General features: G+C 41.2%; 1 protein-coding gene across 1 annotated transcript in view; it reads left to right on the top strand.

Moving 5' to 3' along the window:
- The window catches only part of phactr3b (phosphatase and actin regulator 3b), a 48,059-nt gene extending 25,530 nt beyond the window's left edge, over positions 1–22,529 (top strand). Inside the window, exons 9-13 of the mRNA XM_053429110.1 lie at positions 18,521–18,576; positions 20,498–20,559; positions 20,844–20,984; positions 21,881–21,957; positions 22,356–22,529. Coding sequence (XP_053285085.1) covers positions 18,521–18,576; positions 20,498–20,559; positions 20,844–20,984; positions 21,881–21,957; positions 22,356–22,371 — 352 coding nt within the window. The 3' untranslated portion in view covers positions 22,372–22,529. The remainder of the gene's footprint in view (positions 1–18,520; positions 18,577–20,497; positions 20,560–20,843; positions 20,985–21,880; positions 21,958–22,355) is intronic.
- The last annotated feature ends 4,676 nt before the right edge of the window (positions 22,530–27,205 follow it).

Below are 27,205 nucleotides of genomic sequence, written 5' to 3' on the forward strand. Positions count from 1 at the left end.
AAGGTTTTTTGTCTTTTCTTAATTTCTGGAATTGTTGTTCCTTATCTTTTCTTGGACCTGGCTTTTCTGGGTCAAGCGATCAGATTTGTGGGGTGTGGAGCTGGGTTTTCTTATGAGCAGAGGCTGAATGCAGCACAGAACATAATCGTATTCGCTGTGTTATGAAAAAGGCAATGGGCTGTTATTGTGGTTACTTTAAGTGGATTAACGGTTGAGTCAGGTTGGTTTTTATGTGAAGAATGCAGCAGCAGGGGTGTGCTGGTTGTCTTATGCAAAGCTCAGAGTGGGGGGGGGTGGAGAAGGAAGAGAAATGCAAACGTATAGTAAATGAAGCTTTTCTCTATACCTGATGAACGTCAGAGTGTGGGAGCTGGAAAACAGCAGCTCCCGTTTCCACTTTGCTGTGTGCTGAAAACTGCTGAGTGCTTTACTTTGAGGCTGACGCGTTTTCAGCTCCCTTTTTTTGGTCGAAATGGAAACGATTAAGTTAAAATTGCAAACTTTTAATTCACATTTTTAATGTACAAACTACCTATAATGAGACTTAGCTCAAAATAGCTGGTAGGCCTCTCACAGAATTCAGCTTTTCTGAAAAGACGGTGGACAAACAGAATTCACATGTGCTTCTGGTAACATCTGTTTACAAGAGGATTTCATTCAGAAGAAAAAGCATTATGATATATGCCTATTGGTGCACAATGTATCTGGTATCAGCGTGTATCCTGTATGTATTTATCAGTGAATATTGTGTATTATTTAATTCATCTACTGATTCAGACTCTGATATAACACATTTGCTTGTGTCATATCCTGTTGTTTGTATATATCCATGTGAATAGGGTTGCAAAGGGGCGGACAATTTCCGGTAAATTTCCAGAAACTTTCCGGAAACTTTCCATGGGAATATTCAGCTAGGGAATTTTAAAGAAAAAAAAAATTACACAAATTAAACGCTGAGCAATAAAAACATCATTCAAAACTCTATTTTAAAGATGTATGGAATTCAGCACACGCTGCACCTTGAATTTCAACCCTCCACTGTGCATTTCTCCATCACATGCACAGATAATAATCTCCTGTGTGGAGACATTTCACCCCAGCCAATGTAGAAGGAAAGGCTGTGTACATTTGCAAATACTGTGCAAAGACGGTGTTGAGAGATGTTAAGAAAGACACAAAGATGCAGAAGCATATAGTCAAGCGCCCAAAGTTTCCTCAGGGCTCAAATCAGCCTATGACAAAACAAAATGTTTATATTTATGTCTGTATATGACAAGGTAAATACAGTTAGTATAAATTACCCACACAATTTCCAGTTTATTCACGTATATTCCCGTTAATTCCCATGGAAAGTTTCCAGGTTTGAATATTCCCGGAATTTTGCAACCCTACATATGAACCACAGAGTGTATATAAATATGGACGGCATGACTGCTCCCTTAACGCAAAACTAAGGCATCTCGATCACCACCTGGTGGCTGACTTGCAGTATAGGTCATAACTCCCCATCCTCCATGTTAGTGGATGGGACATGGACCAAACTAAAAAGACAGGCCAAGTCAAACAGGGTGACACCTCATGATAGAGAGATCACTGAGACTTATTGATGGCGCACGTGTCTCTACGACCTTTCTACCACAGCTCCATCTGTGCTGTGGCTCTGAATGTGTGGAGCCAGATTCTGTATCCAGGATATTTTGTCTTCACTCGAGTGCGATGCATCATCTATACAGTCCATGATATATACTGTACATATGATTTTTTTTCTCAAACAACTGGACACTTGATGTGTTGTAGGATATACTGTTATAATGATGTGTGTCGCTCATTATTATTTAATATCGGAATTGTTGTGCCGATGTTATCAGATTCCTGCAACGTCATGCAACTTTACCTGTTTTCATTTCGTTAAAGTCGCTTCAGTCAATCATTAGTGTTTGCATTAACAATGAGATAAATACCGATATTCCACTATTATTATATGATAATATTCAGACTTTAACACAGGTCACGTAAACAGCTTCTTCTGCTTAGATATTCCTGACTTCAGCACTTTCTGATAAACACCACTGGCTGAAGTCTAAGATAAAGTAATTTGAGCCTTTTCTTATTAAGACATTAGGAGCTCTCTTTCACATATATACAGTTTATTTAAAAAATGCATCCAAACCGGGGATTGTATTGCAGTTTGTGATTGTTCTTGTTCAAGGAAACGACAGTGTTGGTCACTTGTTGAACATAGAAGAAATCTAAGTTCCCTAACATAAATTTAGATGTTTATGGAACGTTGTTTTTTGTCTGATGTAACATATATCATCAAAGATTGAATTGAATTGAGCAGCTTAGTTAAAACAGTGTCTGTAATAACGTCCCTGTGGAAATATTCATTTCACAGCCTCGTCGTCATTACATCATCTTTCAGCCTAAAGGTCATTGAACTCCAGGGAGACTGGACCTCCGTGTGCCCTGGGTGTGGTTTCATTACACACCCAGCGCTGTCACAGGTCACAGCAGCTAATTAGAGACATAAAGCCTTTTAGCAGAGAGAGAGAGAGAGAGAGAGAGAGAGATGGTTTCCGTTTCCATCCGACCACACCGAGAGAGAAACAGGGCGGCGTGTGTTTGACGAAGCCTAATTAATCGGCAGCGAAAGGCTTTCTGCTTCCTGCTCTGTAACTTAACTGAGAGAGATGAGTGAGTCAGAATGACATTCAAACGAGATAAATAATAACACTGGCTCTGAGTGCCTCTGAACCTGGCATTACGCGTCTCCATGTGCTCCCTTTTTCCTACGCCCAGGCATTTCACAGCTGCGTGTCAATCTGGACAGTTGGAGTGGCTCCGCGTGCTTCTGATGTTTGTGACGTTATCACGAACCAAGGCCCTTCCGAACAGGCCTCGTTCCACGTGAGCCTCTCTCTCGTGTGCACACGGACAGATTCCAGCGAGTAATTGCAGAATAGCAAACGGCATCACAGACTTAATTAGTGAACTTGCCAGAAAGGACAGTGGAGGCATGATGACCCACAGTCAGACTGCAGGGGGCGTTGTAGTCAGACGCGGCCACATCTCGAACACTACTTATGTAAAGTAAACTCCTGATTACTATTGCATAATACAAACAGGGAGTGATCAATTGTTTTTGGTAAGTGTGAAAGTGGGATACTGGATAATGGACCCAGTGATGGTTCAGGACAGAGGTCAGAGCAGCAGGTCTGTTGTTGCTGGTCATTCAGTTCCCTCTGTGTTACATTAGTGCACTGATTAGTTTCCTGACCCGAGTGTCAACACGCGGCCACACTGCAATCCTACTTATTAAGTATCATCTGTTACAGAAGTGTGACTTTATTCATTGAGTAATGTTGTTACTATTCATACCTTAGTCTCTCTTTGTCAACAAATCACATGAGAAGAATAATGGCCTACTGATTGATCAGTTTGCGATACAATTATGTGTGAGCCTTTATTGCAGACATATCAGTATCAGTGTTTGTTGTCAATATTAAATCTTTAATTTACAGAATAAGTAAGGCAGAATAGATGTGTAATTTTATTCATATTTGATGCCAAACATTTCTTATTTTTTATTTTTTCTGATAAAGTTTATGGTTAATATGTTAAATATTAAGCATCAAATACATTGTATAATTGTATAATTTATAATTATTATCATAAGGGTTTGATAAAGACATATCAGGAGTCCTAATTTTGGTTTTGGCATCAGCACTCTAAATCTATTTTGGTCAATTCAACAAATCTAAACATTAAAAAAACAATAATGAGCCACAGCCTTGTACTGGGTGATGTGTTCATGAAAATGACCACTGTAGCTTAATTTGACTCAACACAAAGACTCCATTCGACTACGGAAAATACCTGAATGTGTATTAATCCACCACCGAAATTAGGCCACAACACAAGCCCTAGTTCCTCCTGTTTTATAAGATATGATAAGATAAGATAAGATACATTTATTGTTCCCAAACACATGCACAATCACACGAAATGCAGAGTAGGGAAATTTGTCTTCTGCTTTTGTCCCATCTGGTGAACATCACAGGACACACAGAGCAGTGGGCAGCCATGCACAGCGCCCGGGGAGCAGATGTTGGGGGAGTAAGGTGCCTTGCTCAGGGGCACTTAGACAGTGGGGGTAGGAAGAGTGCTCTTTGGACTTTGGACTTTGGAACTGGCAGGTACAGTGCCTTGCATAAGTATTCACCCCCCTTGGACTTTTTCCCATTATGTACTGTTACTAACTGGAATTCAAATAGACTTAAATAAACTTTTTCCCGTTTGATCAACAAAACATGCATAGTACTTTGGAGGTGCAAAATAAATTTTATTGTGACACAAACAATAATGAGAACAAAAAAGTTGACATCTGTTGGGTGCATAAGTATTCACCCCCCTGTGTCAATACTTGGTAGAACCCCCTTTCGCTGCACTTATAGCTGCAAGTCTTTTGGGGTATGTCTCTACCGGCTTTGCACATCTAGAGATGGAAAGGTTTGTCCATTCTTCTTGGCAAAAAAGATGAAGCTCAGTCAGATTGGATGGAGACCGTCTGTGAACCGCAATCTTCAAGTCTTGCCATAGATTCTCTATTGGATTGAGGTCTGGGCTTTGACTGGGCCATTTTAAGACATTAACATTCTTTAATCCAAACCATTACTTTGTAGCTCTGGCTGTATGTTTAGGGTCATTGTCCTGCTGGAAGATGAACCTCCGCCCCAGTCTCAAGTCTTTTGCAGACTGCATCAGATTTTCTTCAAGGATTTCCCTGTATTTGGCTCCATCCATCTTTCCCTCTATTCTGACCAGTTTCCCTGTACCTGCTGAAGAGAAGCATCCCCACAGCATGATGCTACCACCACCATGTTTCACTGTTGGGATGGTGTGCTCAGGGTGATGGGCAGTGTTGGGTTTTCGCCACACATAGCGTTTTGCATTGAGGCCAAAAAGTTCAATTTTGGTCTCATCTGACCAGAGCACCTTCTTCCACATGTTTGCTGTGTCTCCCACATGGCTTCTGGCAAACTCCAAACGGGATTTTTTATGGATCCCTTTCAACAATGGCTTTCTTCTTGCCACTCTTCCATAAAGGCCAGATTTGTGGAGTAGACGACTAATAGTTGTCCTGTGGACAGATTCTCCCACCTCAGCTGTGGATCTCTGCAACTCCTCCAGAGTAACCATGGGCCTCCTGGTTGCTTCTCTGATTCATTTTCTCCTTGTCCGACTCTTCAGTTTGGGTGGACGGCCTCCTCTTGGTAGGTTTGCGGTTGTGCCATATTCTTTCCATTTTCTTATGATGGATTTTATGGTGCTCAGAGAGATGTTCAAAGCTCTGGATATTTTTTTATAACCTAACCCTGCTTTATATTTCTCCACAACTTTATCCCTGACCTGTTTGGTGAGCTCCTTGGTCTTCATGATGCTGTTTGTTCAGTAATGATCTCCAACAAACTCTGAGTCCGTCACAGAACAGGTGTTTTTATACTGAGATTAAATTGCAGACAGGTGGACCCTATTTACTAATTATGTGACTTGCAAATGTGACTTGTGAATGCAATTGGTCGCACCAGATCTTTGTTAGGGGTTTCACAGTAAAGGGGGTGAATACATATGCACTCAACACTTTTCAGATTTTTATTTGTAAATAATTGTGAAATCCATGTAATATTTCCCCCCACTTCCAAATGATGCACTATTTTGTGTTGGTCCATTACATAAACTCACGATGAAATAAATTTTAATCTGTGGTTATACCATGACAAAATGTAGAAAAGTCCAAAGGGGGTGAATACTTATGCAAGGCACTGTATGTTGTATTGTCACCGCGAGGTGAGTTATTGTCAGATTTGGGATTTGGGATTTGATTAGTCATCTAAAGCAAGAAGATTACTGACCACATGTAAAGACATACTTAAAAAAAACATAAAGTGGATTGTAGATTACTGTTGATTTTAACTGAGTGAGAGAAGCTATATTATCACAACCATCCCAATTTTACAACAGTGCAACATAATTCTGCAAACACATGAAAATCAAGTGGAAAAGGTACAATTTCTGTAGGTATCCTTATTCACTCTTCACTGCCAAATGCTACAGCAGTGGTAAACCAATTATAGCTTCTCAATTTCTGTGATGTAGCTTCTTCTCGGGAAAAATCGATAGCTAAAACTTGATTGTTGGTATTAACAGTGATAGGCACTAATGGCTCAGAGGCCCACGTACATGACATGAGACAGCGGGGGAAATAATTTATTTCCATAGGTCTCTGGAAAGTGGAGAGCAGCAAAACAGCAGCAATCGGTACCATGATGGAGCCGACAACATACTACCTCATAGCTGCAGTATGGATTATTATTACACAGATATTATGAGTTTGCACAGCAAGGTTGGCAGATTGACGCAGGGTTAGCTCTCACTTGGTGGACTGTTTTTACAGCTCACAGAGGAACAGATGAAAGTTATCAGATCATCATCTCTGTGCAGCAAGTGTTCCACGGAAACGCTGCAAACTTTTGGCTGAGCTTTATCGTGAGTTGTCCGGTCCTGTGCCAGAGACTGCGTCTGCGGAGGCCGGCTGTGGTCTCACAGGTGCTGCAGCGCCCGGCTGCGACTGACTGACTGCAGGACGGGCTGCTCAGCAAGAGCCGCCCACATGAACTGAGTCAGAGCCGTGGACAGCTGAGGAATGCCATTGTCCAGGGTGACGGCACCATGTGCTCGTCTGCCAGTGTCTCCGTCCTGCTGACCACACGGTCTGCCCCCCCCTCCCCGGCAGCTCTCACAGCAAGAACAAAAGCAAAAAGAGACCCGCTCCTGTACCCGCTCTACAAACATCCAGCTCGTACCAGTGATTGTGTACACACCGAATGAATCACCCTGAGTCTGTCACGTTGAATGAGTGGTGCTGAATCCAACAGAGCAGTGTTTGTAGAGATGGTTAGCACGCTCTGTCCACAGCTGTTGGTACAGCATCAGGAACAGAGCGGCCTTCATCCCTGGCAGAGAACAATCAGTCTGTCTCGCCTTGAGCCGGGCTGCAGCGGTGCCAAAGCATTCATCAGGGCTTCCATAGGTGACATCAGCTGAGAATGTCTTTTATTCTGTACATTTTACAGTGAACAGTATTAAGGGCAACTGTGTTTATAATTGTAAAGGATTCTTATGGTGTGTGTACATATGTAAGGTAATTTTTTTAACATTTTATTGTTGTTTATTTGCCCAACTCAGGTTATTTTTCAAAGATCTACTGTATTTATGTTTATGCTTTAGGTATTTTAAGAGGAAAAAGTAGTGGGACAACATCACTGCTGCTTTGCCTCACCTCAAGGAAGTTCTGGATTCAAACCTGACATCCTCTCGTGGTCTTTCTGTTGTGTCTGTTTTGTATCAGCTTCCTCCCACAATCTGAAGACATGCACCTCCGGTTAATTGGAGATTGTAAATTGCCTGTAGGTGTGAATGTGAACGTGGGTGTCGTTTGTCTCAAAGGGTCGATCCTTCTGATGGACTGTACCCCGCCTCTCGACCAGTGTGAGCTGGGATTGGCTCCAATCAGTTGTGTGGCTCCTCCTAATGAAGCCAGCGTCTGATTTATGTGTTGTGCGCTGTTGGCATCACTGCAAAGTAAAAGAGAATATATTACACTGAGAGTGAAAACTGAGATGAGCCGCCACATTAATGTTAATGCCACCAAACAGGTGCTACCTCATTCATTCATTCAATCATACAACCAACCTTTGTTTGAGCTCAGAAATACATTGCGGTAGAGACCTCAATTACAAGGTAGCAGAGTACAGAAACTAAACAAAACATTTTAAATCAACAAAAAAACACAAATAAGGAACAGTAAAATGTGGAAATTGAAAGACGCTGAATTCTGAAAATGGATAGTTTCTTATTACACCCATTATTTTTAATGCAGTTTTCAACATTGAAAAGGTTCCTCAGATCTGCCATCAACAATTCTTGGCAATAGGTTAATCCTTGAAATACATTACAGTGTTATGTTAGTTTTCAAGTGAGGGGCCAGAACAGTCTACTTTTGTCTACCACTGAGATTTGTCCGTTTCCTTTTTGAGACGGTGTGTTGAAGGACAAATATTGAAAAGAACATGTCAATAAATAATTTGCCACATGCAGGTTTAAGATGGAGTGATACAAACAGACCTGGCCTGAGTCCCTCTATAACGAAACAGTAGTTTTCTTGGAATCAAAGGCTATTTTGCATTGATGTTATAGCACCAGTCTATTCATATTATTATTATATCACCTACAGAGCCTCACTAACTGCTGTGACATTCGTTGGATTATCTGTATATCTCAAAATTTGATTTGGTTCTTAAAGACAGTTTCGGAATTTGTCTTGGATAGATTCGGCAAAACTGTGTCAGCTTACATCAGAAGAACAACGGTTGGTGCGTTTTTACGCAATCGAATAGATATAACATGATTTGGTGCAACTTTCTGTTTGATTAAAACAAACTTTGAAATAACCAAGCAAAGATATGCTTAATTTACACAAAACGCATTGTGCACTGTTGTTTCCGTTTGAGCTGTGACGCAACACATCCACTGTTGTGTGCTGGAGAGCACTTGGCGTGTTGCATCAATTTACATTGGTGGAGCGCAAAGCGGCACTCTGCAGCAGAATGCAGAGCACTGGGCTGGAGTGGGAGAGCAGAAGGGAATCCTCTGGTTCTAAATTTAGCCCTCATTGGCGAAACGCTGCAGCAGCCATAATCAATGGCCAATCTACGTCACAGCCCAGAGCCCCTGTCCTCGCTCCCCCGCCATTGAACTGTATGCAATCTCCCTGGAGAGCTGGAAAACAGTCCACTGCAACAATCTACGTCTCCACCCCTGTCCCCTGATACAGGCTTCTGTCCTGAGCTCATCTCCTCAGCTGAGGACAGTATCATACAGAAGTGTCACTGTGAAAACCTTTTTTTTTATAAAACGCTGCAAAGATTTTACTGCAGCACTCCTGATTCTCTGAAGAGAGGGTAGGAAATCATGCATCTGATGACTTAGTAAAAGTCCCTGAGGCAGCAATGCTCCGAATTCCCAGAAGAAACGTGAGACTGCTATTTTTAGAATGGCGACTTTGTGAATAATCCATTGTTTGTTACCCTCTACCCCATACCTGTCATGTGATGAACCTGGGGGTGTGGTGGGGGTGGGGGTCGAGGAGCAGGAGCTGGCAGCACGAATGTAAAAGCAAGATAAGCAGATATTTTCATTAGTTCTAGCTTTGAAGGCAGAGCTGCTCTGGATGCAGAAATAATCACCGCCTGAATTAAATTGAACCCAACTGAAAAACGCAGTGTAATAAGTAAATGTAACAAATATTTTTAGGCCTTTAGTGCACATGATGGTCATTTGTATTGATGACCATGTTTAATAAAGGACCATGTCAGTTTTACTTACATGTTTGCCCTGATTAGATCAGACCTGGTGAGAATGAACACATCTGTCATTTTTGATGGCCAATAGGTTAATAGAGCTGACGTCTTTGATCAAGATCTAAAAGGAAAACCAAACAAAAAAGTATATTACAACTATGATTATTATCAACTTTCCACATGCCAGCAACATTAACTTCCAACCTGTATGTAGTCAAATAGGAATCAACACTTTTTTCACTGGTAAGTCACAGATTCTCTTTTATTAGGTTATCCCCCTGGTTTCACCCACCACGGTAATTTGGACCATAGAGTTATATCAAATGATGGTAAATGTATTAGTCATTAAAATCAGTCAAACTGCAAAATGCATCACTGCATTTTTTTTAAATTCTATCTCATGATGGTTAACTCACAGCTGCTGCTGCTTCCTGCTTCCTCTCATTGAACTGGTGCCAAATATCACGTGATCGTGGAGGCTCTTTCCTGTCAGATCTCAAATTAGCCAGAAGGTTTACTAATATAACTGACACCTTGATTTACAGCCTTGTTACATATTTACTTTCTGAATATGTTTGTCAGACACTTAAGTGCAGCTTTTAGAACAAATTGAAACTAAGCCACAGTAATTAGGGAATCAGTGTATACATGCAGCATGAGGATAGCAAGGTGTTAACAGCAGCTGACTCATGCAACCACACTATGACACTATTGTTATCCATGATAACCTATATCATTACATGTATATACTGTACATATAGCAATGCTACTTTTTTCAGTTCTTATTTATATTTCTGCTGCGGCTGCTTTTTGTTTGTAATTTGCAGAAAGCAGGCAGGAAGAAACCTTGTCACTCCTCATTTAATCCGCTAACAAGATCATTTTTGTGACCAGGTCTGCCTTAGTGAAATCAATGTCTATCTACAACTCCAGTAAGCATTTCTGCGGTGTATGTTAGGAAGAGAAAGGCAGAGAAGGGAAGACACACATGATGATGATGATACAAGTGATGGTGATGGTGATGATGATGATGATGATGACGACTGTAGCCCATAGTGTTTACCTCTGTCCACTGATTCATGAATGAACCACATGGATATTTGTGTCACCTCGACCCATTTCTGCTGACGCCACAACTCACCGTGGGAAGCAGGACGGAGCAGCTATAACCACAGCTGCTGTCCAGCACCACTTTAAATAACTCAGTGGCCACAGAGCAGCTGTTTGCAAGACAACATTATTAGCCCAAGTCCAGAATGTTGCTGGAGTTTTATCCATTAGGAGTCACAAAAAAATGTATTTGTTCAGGTATAGATTCTCTGTTTTTGGCCAGTGAGTCTTATGAAGTCCTGACAGAGCTAAAAGGAAGCCGAAGTTGCACTGATCATGTCATCAACCTTAAAAAAGTTTTTTTTAGGTGTCATGAAGACGTCCTCATTCATCCTCTTTGCATTCACGTTCCTTCCAAATGAAATCAATATGACCTGTATCCTGCACAGCAGCAGTTTCCAGGCAACACGGCTGTCAGATGGCTGCTTTTCCTCGTGAAACTGCAGAGAAAAGGTTTTGTAATCCCTTTGACCCAAGATGTCATATTAATGAATGGTCTGTTGGGGCGTTCCTCACTCTTTTTTTGGTTCCCTCCCGTTGGTAAAGTAGAAATGTCCAAGTGCTGAGCTTTTAAGAGCCCAGTATTGTGCGATACGACAAAGACTCTGCGTACTTGAGACAAGTGTGAATTCATGAAAGAGGATACACAGTGTAATCGATGCAAAAAACATATCAGTAAGTTCAGCTTCTTTGACTGAAGAATATACAAACTGTTCTCTTGTTTCCACCAGTCTATGGAGAGAGAAGGAAGCTGGTCTCAAGGTTTGCTCGGGAAGAGAATGATAACAAGTTATTCGTCATGTCATAATTGCTATTTCACACCAAATTATTCAAAAGAGAAACTTGAGATCTCCTCCTCAATCACACTGCGGCATAATGAGAGGAAGTGTCCTTATAAAAAGACCCTTACATGTGTTCTTGTGTGATAAAGTTATTTCATTAGACAACGTATGAAAAGATAAAGTGATGTGAAGTGATGTTTTATAACATGAACAACAACTAGGAGTATATATGGAAAATAAATGATAGTTATATGAAGAAAATCTTGTTACAATAAACGATGAATTAGGTTTTTTATTTTGTTGTTGTCATGGTGATGGTGGCAAGCTGCCTCGACAGCATGGCATCAAGTTAAGGCCGATACAAAGCAATAAATGAAAATGAGATTTTGTCTTTGTTGCTGTATAGTTAAGATATAACAATTTTCTTTTTGGTAGCCTTGATTGAGTCCAATGGGATACTAAGATGTGAACGTTAACTTAACAGCTGTTTTAAGGTAGTGGTCATACCACACAAATAAAGATTAAGCAGCAAACATGAGAACTGAAATAACTTGTCATTTGAAAGAAAATAACATTTTCTTTCAAAAGCTAAACAATAAATCTTTACAGCTCATGGAAAATCTTTCATAATTTTCATAAGCTAATATTGTAGCGAGTAAATATATTTATTTTATTTATTTTATTTACGTATGTTAAACCTAACAGACACTCAATACAGAAACATTGCCTGAGGTTGGTGCAAGTGATAAAAATGCTGCAGTCATTTCATTCTTTGCCTGTAGGTGGCGACATCATCTGCCTACAACAGCAAGTCTGATCTGCGGCTGCTGTTTCTGACCCTTCCTATAGATTCCATATAGATGTAGACATGATCAATGGCCTAACAGCTCTGTGCTCGACGAGAATCTGCAGCCTGCTAAATGATATTCCAAGGCTTTGCATCCTGTGATTTTTATAATAAAGAGCAGTGTGCAACTTATCTAAATGTTAGAATCCCTCTGACCCAGCCACCTCCAGCTATTGCTCCATGTGTAAAATTTGTCTGTAGTCAGCTGACGGTGAAAGGAATGAAGGCAGTGTGTAATTTGGTTTATTGTGGTTTCACTTGAGGAATGTGTCTTTCACGATGTGACTCCCTGCTTTCTATTTGTGCCTTTATAGCGAGCAGCATCTCAGCTAGGCATCAATCCAATTACAGGACTGGAGCTGGCAGATATTGAAAAGCAGTTGGAGAGACATAAGCATCAGATAAAACAGCCTGCACATATATGGCATGAAGCGAAATCCTCAAATTACACGTTGTCACCACTATAGACCCTTGCTGTCCCACATGCAGTAATTAACGTTATACAATGGCTTTTCTTAGGGCTCTAGCTGCACGCAACCTCAAATTGAAATGTCAAATGTCTCAATGTCTCAATGCCTCTACACCCACACATTGAATACTGGTTATTTTTCTCTCTTATCTAACCCCATGCCAAGTAAGGGTTGGATCAGAAGGGATCAGAGGTGTGACCCGTGACATATGTGGATAATTTTCCATGCTAGTCGCCCACTGTTCCTCAGCCTATAAATATACAGTTACAGTAGGGTATATGTTTGTCATGCCAGTCTGACCATTGTCCGTCCCCAGCATTGATTCTGGCTTCCACATGGGACTGTAAGAATGTTCATTATGCAAACAGAGATTGATTTTTAAATAGGTTACATTCTGCTGTGTTGGCTAATGGATGTCCATTGTTTTAGCCAATCAATCTTTAAAGCATTGCAGGACTGTTAGTGTACTTTGAAAGGATGAAAGTCTATACTCACACTCAGATTGTTTGCTTGTGGAATTTTACGTTGGTGGAATTTTCCTGGTGGAATTTACTGTTTACACCTGTCCCCTAGTACCATGCTAGTTTGAATTACCAGCTACTTCAAGTACAGATATTCATGCTCCCCAAAGCAGTGGTTCTCAAATGGGGGTCCGCCAGGGGATCATTGAAAAGGTCCAGATATATGGTTTTGACATGTGTAAAAGGTAAAACATTTCTTACGTGTAAATGTCATATGTCAAATTATTCCAAGGGATCAACATGACGGGGTCCCTGGAATATTTTCTGTCCTATAGGGGGTTCCTGGGCTGAGAAAAAAATTAAGAACCTTTGTTGCAAAGGACAAATCGTATCACAGGGCCAACTATTGGTCAATTTAGAGTTTCCAGTTAACCTAACCCCAATCTGCATGTGTTTCGACTGTTGTCGAATCAAGAACCTCTTGCTGTGAGGGGCTAACCACCACACCACCCCATAGTAAAACATGGTAAACATGCACTGCTGTGCCTGAATATAACGTCTCATAGTTACATAGAGTACTTACTCTTGCTGAGAGTTAAGGACAGGATGTCACACCATGTTAAAGCCTTATGAGAAGAATTGTGATTTGTGTATATGGGCTATACAAATTAAATTTGATTGATTGATTGATTGATAGTTACAGCATGGTTGTTGACCTTTTGTGTATTACTGGTAGACTCTGCACATAATGGACCCTAACCCTCAGTTTACCTAGCCACATGACGTTTCCAGTGTGAAAGTTGACTTCCTCTCCACAATAACCTATAGTGTTCCCTTTAGTGTGAAAGTTTATGGCTTAAGTTCACGAGTCCACAGCGTTTGAAAGATATGCTATTTGAAGTTGCCTCCTCCACACTGTGCTGCCAGCAGGTCGTTCAAGAGCCAGACATGTTCCCCTGCTTGATCTGTGGACCTGTGCTAAAGGGCAAGCATTGGAGACAAACGATTGGCTAGATATGGAATTGATCTTTGGTTTCATGAATAAGTCCCATTCATGTATCATCAAAAGCACAGCAAGTCTTATAGCATGGAGTTTTTAAAAGGTAGTCTGGACGCTCTTCATGGATTTACTGAGCTGTTGTTCCTGTCTGGAGCTGGCATGTTTACTTACATTGACTTACAATAAGTGCATTCAACATCTATGAGGGGCAAATGGGGTTCAGTATCTTGCCCAGGGACACCTCGGCACACAGAGGGGGAAGACTGAGGATCAAACCGCCGAACTTCCGGTTGGAGGACAACCACTCTATCCCATCCGCCACAGTGTCTAATGGGTGGAACAGAGTCAGGTGATGCTGCAAATATACAGATACACAAGCAGCATGATACTCGAGTTTTTCATATTAATGTGACCCAGTAACTGAGGGAGACATCCAGGTCAACTCTTCGACTAAAACAAGTTACGTAAATGCAGAGCTTCTGGTAGGCTGAGATTAAAGAGGGTTCCTTTTAATTATTCCTGGCAACTACCCCCCAACTCGTCCCTCTGGCCGTCCTAGCCTAACTCAACAAGGGCCCTCTAACCATGGCCCTTGTTTCCACGGGCTCTGACACTGAGTGGAGGCAGCGAGCGATTACACCACACCTCAGTGGGCAGTGGCTGGCCGCTGGCCGCTGCCCGGCCCGTGGTGTCTGACTCATCCCGTTCTCCTCCACTTTTCATGGCCTGACATTTCCATCAGCCGCTGCTTTCACAGGCAGCTCATTGCTTTGACGGGCTGGGGAGTTCTCCAACAAGCACGGAACTTTTACCTCTGACCAAACCGAGTGAGTGAGCACTTGTGAAGCACAGTTCGCTGCATTAGGCTGTGACAAAAGGCCCATTAGGGCTGTTTGGTAAATTAGACACATGCTGACTCACCCTTGCTTCTGCGCTCTTTGGATTTTTGTCTTCGTCTATAATCCACAGCATCTCATTTTTCTACTGTTAAATACATCTCATATATTTTGTTCTGGGTTGACAAGTGTGGCTGCAGTTGATTTGAATCACTTTGTGAACTGAGGCAAATGCCTTTGACCTGAAAGGTTTTCTGCTGCAGACCTCACATCCTGCCACAGCTCTGCTCCATTTAGCACATCGACTCCCCCCAGCTTCCAATTCCTCCATTTCCGTGCTCCTGCTTTATAAGTCCTTAGTAGTAGCAGTCACCACTTAAACCCATTACAGGACAAGAATAGAGCTGTGATATGACCACTTGGTAAGCTCTGTAGAGGTAATTCCATATGTGGCACCATGTCATTACAGATGTAAGTTGAATCTTTTGTGACTGCGTAGATTGTACACATAGAAAGTGTGCCTACTGCAGATGCTCCAGTTGCTTTGTTTCACCTAATTCATGGGTGCACAAGCACACAAATACTACCATTCGTTTCCAGCTACCCCACAGTTCAGCAACAGGAATAGTTAGTCAACATGCCAAGAATCCTGCTCCTAAAAAGTCAATGTCCATTTTCTCAGTCAGCGCTCCAAGCCCATGAGCTGCTCAGAACATCTGACAGCAATTTTTTTCTGCGCTCTCAGTTTGCTGCCGACTGTCCCTGTTACTGGTGTGAACCATGGTTTCACATCCCAGCAGTGCGAGTGTGAATACATTTTGGTGTGTTCCTCTTGTCTTTGAGGCTTTCCCCGTTAAGAGTATAACTGGACAGTTTTGTCATCAATTCTTCCTCCCAAAGCCAAAGAGCTGTAGTTGAGAGCAAATAGGTTAGAATTGTGCAACAGATAGAAATATTGTATCACCATCATGTTATGCCTTTTTAAGATGATTATTATAGCCCCAAAAAATGCAATATATACTAATAACTAAAAACTGAAGATTCTGCCTTTGGATTGTTATGATGGCCTACTTGGGCATCTACAAATAGAAAGTGTTTTTTCTAGGTTTTTGCATCCGTTTTAACGGGTTGAATTAGTCTCTGTTTGCAAGATGTCTGTGAAGCAACAATAAAATAACTATAATAATGTAATTTATACATTTTAAATGTGCTAGTCAAAGTAGCTTAATGACTACAAATCACAGTAACAACTCGAGAGACAAATACTGAGATTTCAGCTGCTCAGATCCGCTGAGGTAGTCAGTGTTAGCAGTTTTTTTTTTCTTATCAAGATTGAATTTACAATTCAGTCTTTGTACCATAGATAACTGTACATTTCTGATGTTGGTTCATCAAAATTGTATTTTATTTATATGTAATAACTAAGAAAGTAATCATGTTTTTAGTTTTAAAAGGCTGGAGCTTACCAGTTATCTCGCCAAGGTATGTTTAACATGATAAAACTCTCTTCTTGATGTTGAACTTCGTCTCCACTGCCTCCCACTTTGCAAACTATGAACTTAAAACTCCGCTGCCATCTTCCACTTTTGTCATTTGGAGCCAGAGTCTGTGGCGTCTGTGGTCGTGATTGTGGAGTAGAGCCTTGGTATCGAGATCCCACAGATGCATTCGCTCACTGTCAATCATGACGTTTCACCAAATTTTTATAGCATCAAATTACTAATTAAAACCAAGCTTCCTAGAAAAAATGCACACTTATCAGTTTGATAAGAACAAAAAAAAATATTTGGAAAAAGTTGATTAAAGATTTACTAATCTAACATGAAAGTATTAATTAATTATACAGCAGCCAGCCACCAGGCGGCGATCCAGTTGATTTGGCTTCTTTTTTTAGGGAGGGGTCATGTGAGTATTGTTGGCTGCTGTGTAGTGAGTGAATGTATGGCAGCGAGTGTGTTGTGGGCGGAGGGGAGATTTACCTTGGAAAGTCATTCGTGGAATCCTATAATTCAGGTGATGTGGAAGGGTGGGCACTGACACAGGCTTAATCTGGTGTTACAGGGAAAACCTGTTGAGTAAGACATTTTGAATATAAATAATAATTTAAGTGATTTATCAAGCAAAAAAGACATTTGCTGGTTGAAGTTGTCATGTGTGCAGATGTTTATCTTTTCTTGGAAGGACATGGATTTTGGACTGACGGCAGACAAAATCCATTTGAAGACAAAGATCTAGGAAGTGGTGATGTGTTCATTTTTTCACTTTGTCTTGTGACTGAGCCACCGAATGTCAAAAACAAGTTACAGTTTCAGTTTTTTTTCTATTTTTATCCCAAAAAATATAATAAAAGTCTAGAAAATATTTTACAAATCGGAGGGAGATCAATTGTGTGTTAAACCTCCTCACATTCCTTTGCATTATGTAAACACATTGAGGAGGTTGCACACATTTTGTGTTTGAACTACCCCGTATAATGTTTTGCTGTTTATCAAGTGTTTGTCGTTCTCTGCTCATAGAAGAGTTTAAAACCACAGCCGTCACCAAAGAGCAAACGTCACTAAAAGAAATAACCTGACGTTCATCATGATAATGATCAATATTGACTCATATGAACATTTTTATCTTCATGAAATATTATGTGCTTTTACATCCTGTTGATGCTGCGCTCATGACACTGATAAAATAAAATTGTTGGACCAACCTAAAAAAACACGTCAATCGGTAACATACAGACTTAATAAGTTGTTTCTTCAGCTTAAAGTTACCAAGTTGTATGAAGGCCATACTTTAATTTGAAAGAACTTATTCTTAACCAATTTACGTGTAAACACATTTTTGGGGGTTAGGGTTAGCAAATTATTCTTTTATCAGTGCATCATATGATGGCTTACATATGTTGCACATTTTGCTTTATGTTTTCTCGGAAACACACATCTTCATACCATCTCACATACTTCCCCCACTGCCCCGTGCTTATGTTACAAATATTGATAAAGGATGAAAAGTGCCTGTTTAAATGGGTCCATCCTGCTGTGAGTCCACTGAACTTTCCTGATAGAGCTGTTCAGCAACTCCCCTTTGTGTGTCAGTGTGTGTGTGTGTGTGCGTGCATGGGGAATCTCCTCCTCAGTCCCACCCCTCCACATCAGTGCTTGTGGTAAAGGCTGTGCAGGCGCTGCTGCACCACTCACTCCGCTCAGCGCTCAGCATCGTGCACACGGGGAATATCCAACCAGCGCTGCTCCCTCTCAAACTCCTGGAACATCCAAACCAAGCGGCTTTACTTCGCTTCTCTTCATTAAACTGGCTGTGACGCGTGCTTTCAAACGCACAGTCGGACTTTTCCTCCCCGATGTGGATCCTTAAACGTGTTAACATCACACTAACCCGGCGCCTGGGCTCGAGGGGGGACGCGGTGTGTGCGCTCCGGATGCGCGGATCGTGGCGCGCTCCGCACCGGCCCCAGCTTCCACAGTGCTAGTGGCAGCGGTGTGAAAGATTTGTAGAGACTTTATGCGGAGCAGGCTGGAGACGCCAGCTCCAGCAGCGGAGGAGTAGACATGGTCCAGAACGTAATCCTGGTGTTTTTCCGCAGGAGACTGAGCCAGAGGCCGGCGGTGGAGGAGCTGGAGAGCCGGAACATCCTGAAGCGTAAGTTCAGATATCAGACTGACCGTACAGGCTCTTATCGATACCTCTGTGATTAGGAATGTTTCTGTGTGTGCGCTGATCAAAGGCCCTCTTTTACTCACTATTGAAGATCCTTCTACATAAAGTCTAGAGCTTTCATTTATAAACAAAGTATTCCCAAAAAGTGGACAGAAATTCTTCAATATTCATATCAGATGTTATTTAAAACTAATGTGATACACTTTTTTTAAGTAAATATTTAAAAAAAAGTAATTCATACATCAATTACATCTATTGTTTTTAATATTGTGTAAAAAATTGTTTTAAAATAATATTTAGGAATAATTTCAATGCTTACACATTTGTCAGTATTTTAATCAGCTGCATGTGTTAGAAGAAGAAGAATTAGAAAACAAAGTGACATGATGGAATTATGTTAATAGATTATATATTTGAATCATTAAGTATTAGCTGTATTCAGCCTCTCTCAGTGTTATTGATAAGACTCCTGAAGATCAACATTAGTTGAAACTGTTTGGGCTTATGAGAAAACTCAAAAGCACAGACATGATGGACTAAAGACTGGACCCAGTTTTATTGATAAGACTCCTGATCATAAAATCCCCAAATCACTGTAATATTCATCCTACTTCAGCATTTCTAGAAGGTTTAAAAGTTAGTTAACTGTAGTTCTGTTCTTCTCCATCAGCACTTAAAAATGACTTCAGCTCATGGTTCTGTAGTAAAGCTCTACTTCCTCAGGGAAAATGTGAGAGATTGTAGCTTTTCGAGCTGTGAAACTCGTCCGACTGTCCTTGACAGTGCAGAACAATTATGAAACGGCCATGTGAGGACTGAATTCCCACATTAGCACTGACTGTTCCTCCCGGCAGAGACGAGCCACCTGTGAGCGGCAGCTGTCTGTTTCGTCACTGGCTCCGGCTCTCTCTCGCCCTCATTCACTCTCTCTGTGTGTGTCTCTCTCTCTCTCTCTCTCTCTCTCTCTGCTTATTTAACATGTTGAAGCTAAACTCAACCTCCTGCTGTCAGGACACTCATCCTGAACCAAAGCACCTCGACTGACAAAATAAAGAGCTTCAAATAATATAGATCAATTGAATCCTGCGTTCCTGACACATTGTGTTCAGAGAGTGAAATGTGCTCAGACAGCGACAGGTGCCAGCCTCAGTTTAAGCTGCCAGTGCACTTCAACAGCTCAAATATGTATTTTTACAAAAGTCAGATTCAGGTGTTAACTCGGGTTTAAAGAAATGATTTTCCTTGTTTCCTAGCAACCTTCAACGTACATGTGCCATTCTAGGTCGTTGCAATCAGTAACCATCGGATCGAGGAAGGGATTTCCTCAAATACATGAAAACTGTTTTTGGAAAAGAATCTTAAAATTAGATATGTATTTTCCTATGAAGCAATATGTGAGTTTTCTTTTGGGTCTTGGCAGCTAAAGGCCTTACAAAATGCAAATCAATTCAATCATCCGTTCCTGTCACATTGTGTTCAGAGAGAGATGTGTGCTTTATTTTTCTAATTAGAATGAGAGGGACATCGAGTGATCTCTATCTAATAAAGATGAATCCTATTAGTGCTCTGCTCTGCCCGTGTCTCACTCTCCAACTCACACCGAGCGCTGGAGTCAGTCGGAGAGGGCATGAGTCCCGTCCTCAGCACTATTACAGACTGGCTCACTTAGCACTATTGATTGTGAGGAGGATCGGACACATTAGCCCCGTTAATCACAGACTTCATCAACTGTCTGGTCCCATGACAGTGACAGCCGTCTGTTTACCTAACGGTCTGCACACTGACTGGGCTGATCCAAGAACGACAAATCTGTCTGATGTCCACCACCATGGAAATATAGTCCAGGGTTATTAAATGATTTCAGCAGTTTGGTTGTAATGTTCGTCTTTCTTTGTGTCAACAGAGAGAAATGACCAGACAGAGCAGGAGGAGAGGAGGGAAATCAAACAGCGGCTGAACAGAAAGGTAGGCGGCAGTGATGATTGGAGCAATGTCCTTAAGTCACATTGGTTTAATCCCACATTTAGGCCACACACACACACACTGCCACACACAGTGCCACAGACACACACACACACACACACTCACCCACACACTCATTTAGGCGCCGCGGGGAACTGTCAACCACTCAAAACAGAACCTCAATACCTAAGCTGCTCCTGTTTTGGAAATTTCTCTATCACTATAGTCTCTTAAATTGCTTTGATGATGCTGTGGAGAGCGAGCGCTGACAGTTGTGTGTCCCACAGCTGAACCAGCGGCCGACGGTGGACGAGCTGCGGGACAGAAAGATCCTGATCCGCTTCAGTGACTACGTGGAAGTGGCCAAAGCTCAAGACTATGACAGGCGAGCTGACAAGCCTTGGACCAGACTGTCAGCCTCTGATAAGGTGGATATAATAGCAACACTGACCTTTTATCACTATACTACGAAAACTTTTGTGAAATGGAAGTGTGGTCAACCTCTGACCAGGATATCTGGTCTTGAAAAGCCCTTAGAGGGACTTTAAAGTCGCAAATGTTTTTATATAGGATTGCAGCGAGTGCGGAGAAGCCTCACACTAAATGTAGTATTGTGGAGACTGTGGATTTTGCTGCTGGAGAAACGTAGTTTTCCAAAGTTCAAACCAACCATCTATTTTTTGTTGCTTATCTAGATGCATGTTGTGTGAATATAATTAGCACGATTAGAATCTGTTATATACACTGGTTGGGAGTGTATGACATGATCATTTATAGTAGGTCATATAATAAACTCTATATACACTTCAAAACTTTATTTACTCAACACAGTTACAAAGTAATTCACAACAAGTGAAACAACAAGTTATGCAAATCCATAAAAGAACAGAAATGAAAATAAACAATGAGATGAAGTAGAGAAAGGCTTTCTCTGAACATTGAGGTACTTCTCTCAATGCCTGTACAGATACATTTATTAGTTGAATACATAATAGATAAACAAACTCTCGCTATATATACATACTATGTCATTGCTTCTAGTTTTAGTAATAATTTAAGAAATAAATTGATTTGTATATGTTATTAAAAAGTCCTAAAGGTAAATCCTGCAGAAATCCTGTCCCCCACAAGGGTTTCTCATATAAACCTCCTGTTAGCCAAACACTCCCCTCCTACAGGAAACCCAGTTAAGCTTTCATAATTGGCGCCTGAACAACAGATGTCTCTGCCTTTTCACAACAACCTGGTTTTAATTTCACCACATGATCATCGATGTATGAGGGGTCGCACCTGGGCTCACGCTTCATGTTGCTTCTGTTTGCAGGCGGCGATACGGAAGGAGCTGAACGAGTTCAAGAGTAATGAGATGGAAGTTCACTCATCGAGCAAGCATCTGACGAGGTAAATGTGCGCGTGCGCTCCTTTTGTCGGGGGGTCGGCATGACATTGTGCAAAGACTTACAGTCTCACATCGATGACTGCACACCCTGCAGAGTGGAACTTAAATTTAGCTGCAGCCGGGCCCCTTGAGACGAGAAAGTTACTCCCTTTTGCACCACCTCTCCACTATAATGAATGTCCGACCCGAATTTAGCTTACGTTTCACTTATGTCAAGACGTGTGTAGCTAAAAAAAAGACAAACCTTGAATTAGCCGGGGTTGTGCTTACGCAAGCCCCCATTTTTTTGAGGCGAAGCCATTGGCTGCACTGTCTTTTGGGCCAATAATAGGACTCTTGATTGATGACTAGGTGAACATTTTGGCCCAAATTCACTCCCCCTCTTTTCTCTTCCTTGCAGGTTCCACCGGCCTTAGCAAGGTTTCTTCTGTGAAGAGTTGCTGAAACCTGGTTCTGTCAGTGAAGACCTTTGCACGGAGTCTTCCAGCGCCCTGGCCCACAGTCAGTGGGTGTCCTGATATTGGGGTCCAGCCCACCTTGGAGGCTATGTCTCTAGAAACGGAGCTGCTAGTGGACGGGGGGGGGGGGGGGGGGGGGGGGGGGCGGCGCATGCGAGCGAGCTCCACTTTCTGCTCAGAGGAACATCTCCTTCACCTTCACTTTTACTCTGTCTGAGGATTGGGAAGAGGCGAGGTCATGAATTCGCCATAGACAAGCAGAGACTTCTTTTTTTTGTAAACAGACTTTTTTCGAACAATGTGATTTTTTGGATGCCACACGTGGGGAAAACGTGCATGTGACCAAGTCGACCAGTCCCACTCCAGTATCAGTAGTCACATCCCCAAGCTGTGTCGGAGTCTCACTGATTCAGTTGATGGTTGCGTTTCATATCGACAGTGTAAATGTTCTTAAACAGAATCCTTGTCTGTGTACAACAGAAATCCCTTTGTAAGCACTATTTATTGTCTGCACAATACAGGTTTTCAATTTGTAACAAACTCTGTTGGGTCTCTTCTGTAGTTTGAAGTCTTTTTCATATTTTAATATCACATCATCTGCCAACAAACCTTCCTCATGGCCAGAGAAGGTGAAGTGTTAAATTTTGGTGCGAATTGAACATGTGATACGTTCATTGTAAATAAAATGTTAATAAACAGGCGACCAGCGCTCTGTAGCAGTCAGTGTGGGCGGGGCATTGGCATTCAGTCTGTGGACCGAGTTGAAGATGTCCACAAATAAACTACGGCAGTGGTCGCGACTGTGTAAAACCTCGGGTCAAAATCGCTGCCATATCATTTTAATAATTTGATTATTTTTTATCTGACCATATCAGACTGTTACAGACGGACTGACACACCATGGGTGCGGATCTCTGTCACGGCAACAACATTCAAAGATTCAGGGTTTGGCGATTTTGTCTTCAAAGTAAGAGCACAACAATCATTTTGCTCCTTTTATGTGGACTTAAATTACAGAGCTCTGGTTTTGAAAAGTTGTGAACTTGGGTCTGAAGTAAGTGTCGCTTGTCACAGATCTGAAATATTCCACATGCAATTTATGAACAAGTCAAGTAAATTATTCAAACATATATAAACCAAACGTGAACAGTAATAAAGCAAAAAACATTTACTATCAAGTTTTCATTGTAGATAAACCAAATTGAATGAACACAAAGTTTTCTAACTTTACTCTGAACCATAGACTGTTTGTAAACAGCACACAATATGTCAGGTACACAAAAAATACAAAGTGACAGTATATTGTAGAACAGTTTGAGCAGCTAATGACAAGTAATAATTCTGAAGTAGCTCCAGAACAGGACAAGAAAACTGAACATTTCAAGCAGGCTGGTTTAGAGCGGATGTAAAAATGGGATTAGAAAGGGTCAGAATTAGGGTGATAATTACTGACTGAGTTTGTAATCCCAACAGATTAATTTCTTCATTTTTTTTTTATGCTTACGTATGAATACAATTATACTGATGTGACATTCACCTCATAGTATCGGATCAAGCTACAGGTAAATCTCTGATAAATGACGACAGGCATGATTTGCCTTAGAAGGTTATTTAGGTTAAAGACCCTCGTGAAAACCAGTTCGCCTGACTGCGTTTGAGCTGTTGATCTAATAACTGCTGCCGGACACAGGCAGAGGGACAAGAGGCAGAGAAACAGGCCTTTGTTCTATTGAGGTGTGACCTCATAGTTCGGCCTGAGCGCTTTATTTCCCAGACAAAGACATTAAAATAGTGTAGGTGCCAATGAGGTCGTTGTAAAGCCTCTTTCAGAAAGTGGAAGCCTCTTACCTGGTATTACATAAAAAAAAAAAACTCGAAATTAAATCCACCCTGGTGTGGGATCGTCTCTGTCTCTGGCACGTTCACATCGGGAATGTGTTGATCTGAGCTCTTTCTGTGACATCAACATGCACGTTATATGTGAGTCACACTCCCCGCCCTGGCCCTGGTGCAGGAACAGATGGCAGCCCCAGTTTACACTGCGTTTGAGGCCAGGACCGCTCACTGTCTGAAGTAATGAACCGAGCTGGGGCGGCCGATGGAGTCTTGTCCAGTCACAGGAACCTGTGGCTGGGAGGTGGTGGTTAGTCCGTGGGAGGAACAAGAGATGCTCTACAGGGTGTGATGGGGGATATCCCGACTTCCGGTGTCCCTCAGGTGGGTGGAGGCCAAAGATGAACACACAGACACGCTCAACATATGTTCTGCTGTTTTCAGCCAAATGTAACTGTGATGACTTCCTGATGCAATAATTGTGTTAAAGTCACGTCATTACCTTTTTTCCATACTGTATATTCTTGAACTCACTTGGCCTGTACTTCAGGGTCCATGTATGAGAATAGCACACAACGTCACTTCTTCTCAACAACACCCACAAGCTGTAATGGGTTTTTTAACACCCATTAGCCTTTTCAGCAGCAAATTGCCTCCACAAATAGATACTGATGTAAAGAAATCAGTCACATGCTTTAGACAGTATGAGTGACGGCTCTTTTATTCCAAACCACACAGGCCATGCTGGTGTTTTGGTGATGTAACTCAATCACTGGGACACACAATGATGCACCAGTTTACATGCAGCCAGTCCCCAGAGCAAACGTCACTGCGGAGCATCATCTCTCCTCCTAATATGGAGCCTTCTTGTGTAACTAAATGCAGGATGACAGCCTCAAATACAGGCTCAGTGCTGCGGGGCTGCTTGGACGAGCATCCCGACCACACAGTGGCGTGACAGCCATGACTGTTTGGTGAAGAACATCCACACAAACGAGCACCATGGCAGCCCTGCAGGACCGGGTGGGGGGGGGGGGGCTGGAAGAAATGTTCAGATGATTTAATTTCAAGAGCAGAGGATACTGAGGCCTGTTGTTGCTGCATCGCTGTGGTTGTGTTGTGGTCTGTGGTTCACTCTCTCACACCCCCCTTTCTCCACTGGTAGGTCGCTATAATAGAATAAATCATCTTCTGTGAATCCGGTAATTACAAGCAACTGTACAGACAGGAGGGGCCAAGTGAGGGTTTCCAGGTTACGAATGCCCCCCCGGAGAGCAAAGAACAAAATAAAACATAATTCCTATGTGGGGGTGAAGTATTTTTACATTGTGTACTTTTACTTCAGCAAATGATCTGAGTAATTTTTCCACCAGCAATGAGAAGATGGTGTTAGACACCTCATAACTCCCATAACCTATATCATATTTAATATCATTACAAAAAAGCTGATGATACTATGACTTATACAACTGACTCTGGAGAAAAGGGAAAAAACTAAATTAAGTTGCAAGTTGTTTATTGACTTATTTAGTCTCTTCTAATTTTTCACTACATTTCATAAGAAATTATTATTATTATTATTATATTATTATTGTTATTATTATTTTTATTATTATTATTATCAGTGGCCATCAATCATCCAACCCTAGAAACAAATATCATATAGTTTGTTGTGTACATGGGATATGTAGAGTCTTAGATTTGAACAATGGCGCCATCGTGTGTTACATAAATGCTACATATGATTTTCTCGAATTTACACTCGAAATTGTCAGCGTTCTTGGAGTGAGAGATAAGAATGTTTCTGCTCTCCTCACAAAACGTGTCCCTCACCCGTATCATTTTTTTTTTCCAGGTTGTTTTTTCACTTGAACATTTAAATTTGTGTGTTTGATTCACATGATTGAAAATATGGGCAAATATACTTCTATGTTCACATAACTTACTGATGTAATTGGAATTAATTTATGTAGTTATTAATATTAAATTTAGAACAATTTCCTTTTGTTGTGGGAAAACTTTTCAGATGATTTACTTAAGTTTAAGTTCCACAGTGCAGAACTGTCTCATTACAAATAAAAGTCATGTATTGAATGTTTTGCTGAAGTAAAAGTACATTATTTAGTATTTTTATAATTATTAATAATATTGACTTTTCCTCACAACAAGTGAAAAAATATGCTTAGTCAGATTATTTTCAAGCTTTTCAGGCAGAAATGTTGTTTTTATTAAAAGCATTTTAAAGACATTTCGACAAAAAAAAACAAAGACAAAAACCACAACAACAACATTTACAATAGAACAACTGTTTAAAAATTATTAGTTACAGATGAACCTATGGCTGTCTTCCATAATCACATCAAAGTTTAAATCGCATCTATATTTAAAAAAACGTAGGGTGCCTGCTGCACAGTGACTTATAGAACTCATAGAAAACTCTATGAGCCAAGTGTCAAGAGACACAAGGGTGTCTTTCATTGTTTCATACCTAATGTAGGACTCTCTCAGTAATGACCACTTAATAATGATAATTGAGATCATGAGTTAATTATCTTTTTGCAGATGTGTGTGAGGATCATAAGAAGACCGAAATAAAGTGATCTCTGCTTTGCACTTCTGCCTGTCCTGGGAGAGGGATCCCTCACTTGTGACTCTCTCTGAGGTTTCACAATTTTTCCTCACACAGTCACACCTTCTTGTGCCCCATGAGGCAAATTGTGGTTTGTGAATATGGGCTTTATAAATCAAATTGGATTGATTGATTGAACTCATTCAGAATGTCATTGACATCCAAAACAGATTGAAATCATCTCACAGAAAATGAACGTCTTTCCACTACAGACCATTTACAACATATATAAGCTGCCGGATGAATCTCAGACTGTGGCTTTAACAACAAATTTCATAATTCTTCTTATTGATTTAGAGCACCCCCCGACATGCTCAGCACATTTCTGGC

Source organism: Pleuronectes platessa, chromosome 2, assembly GCF_947347685.1.
Source record: "Pleuronectes platessa chromosome 2, fPlePla1.1, whole genome shotgun sequence".
NCBI classification, from domain to species: domain Eukaryota; kingdom Metazoa; phylum Chordata; class Actinopteri; order Pleuronectiformes; family Pleuronectidae; genus Pleuronectes; species Pleuronectes platessa.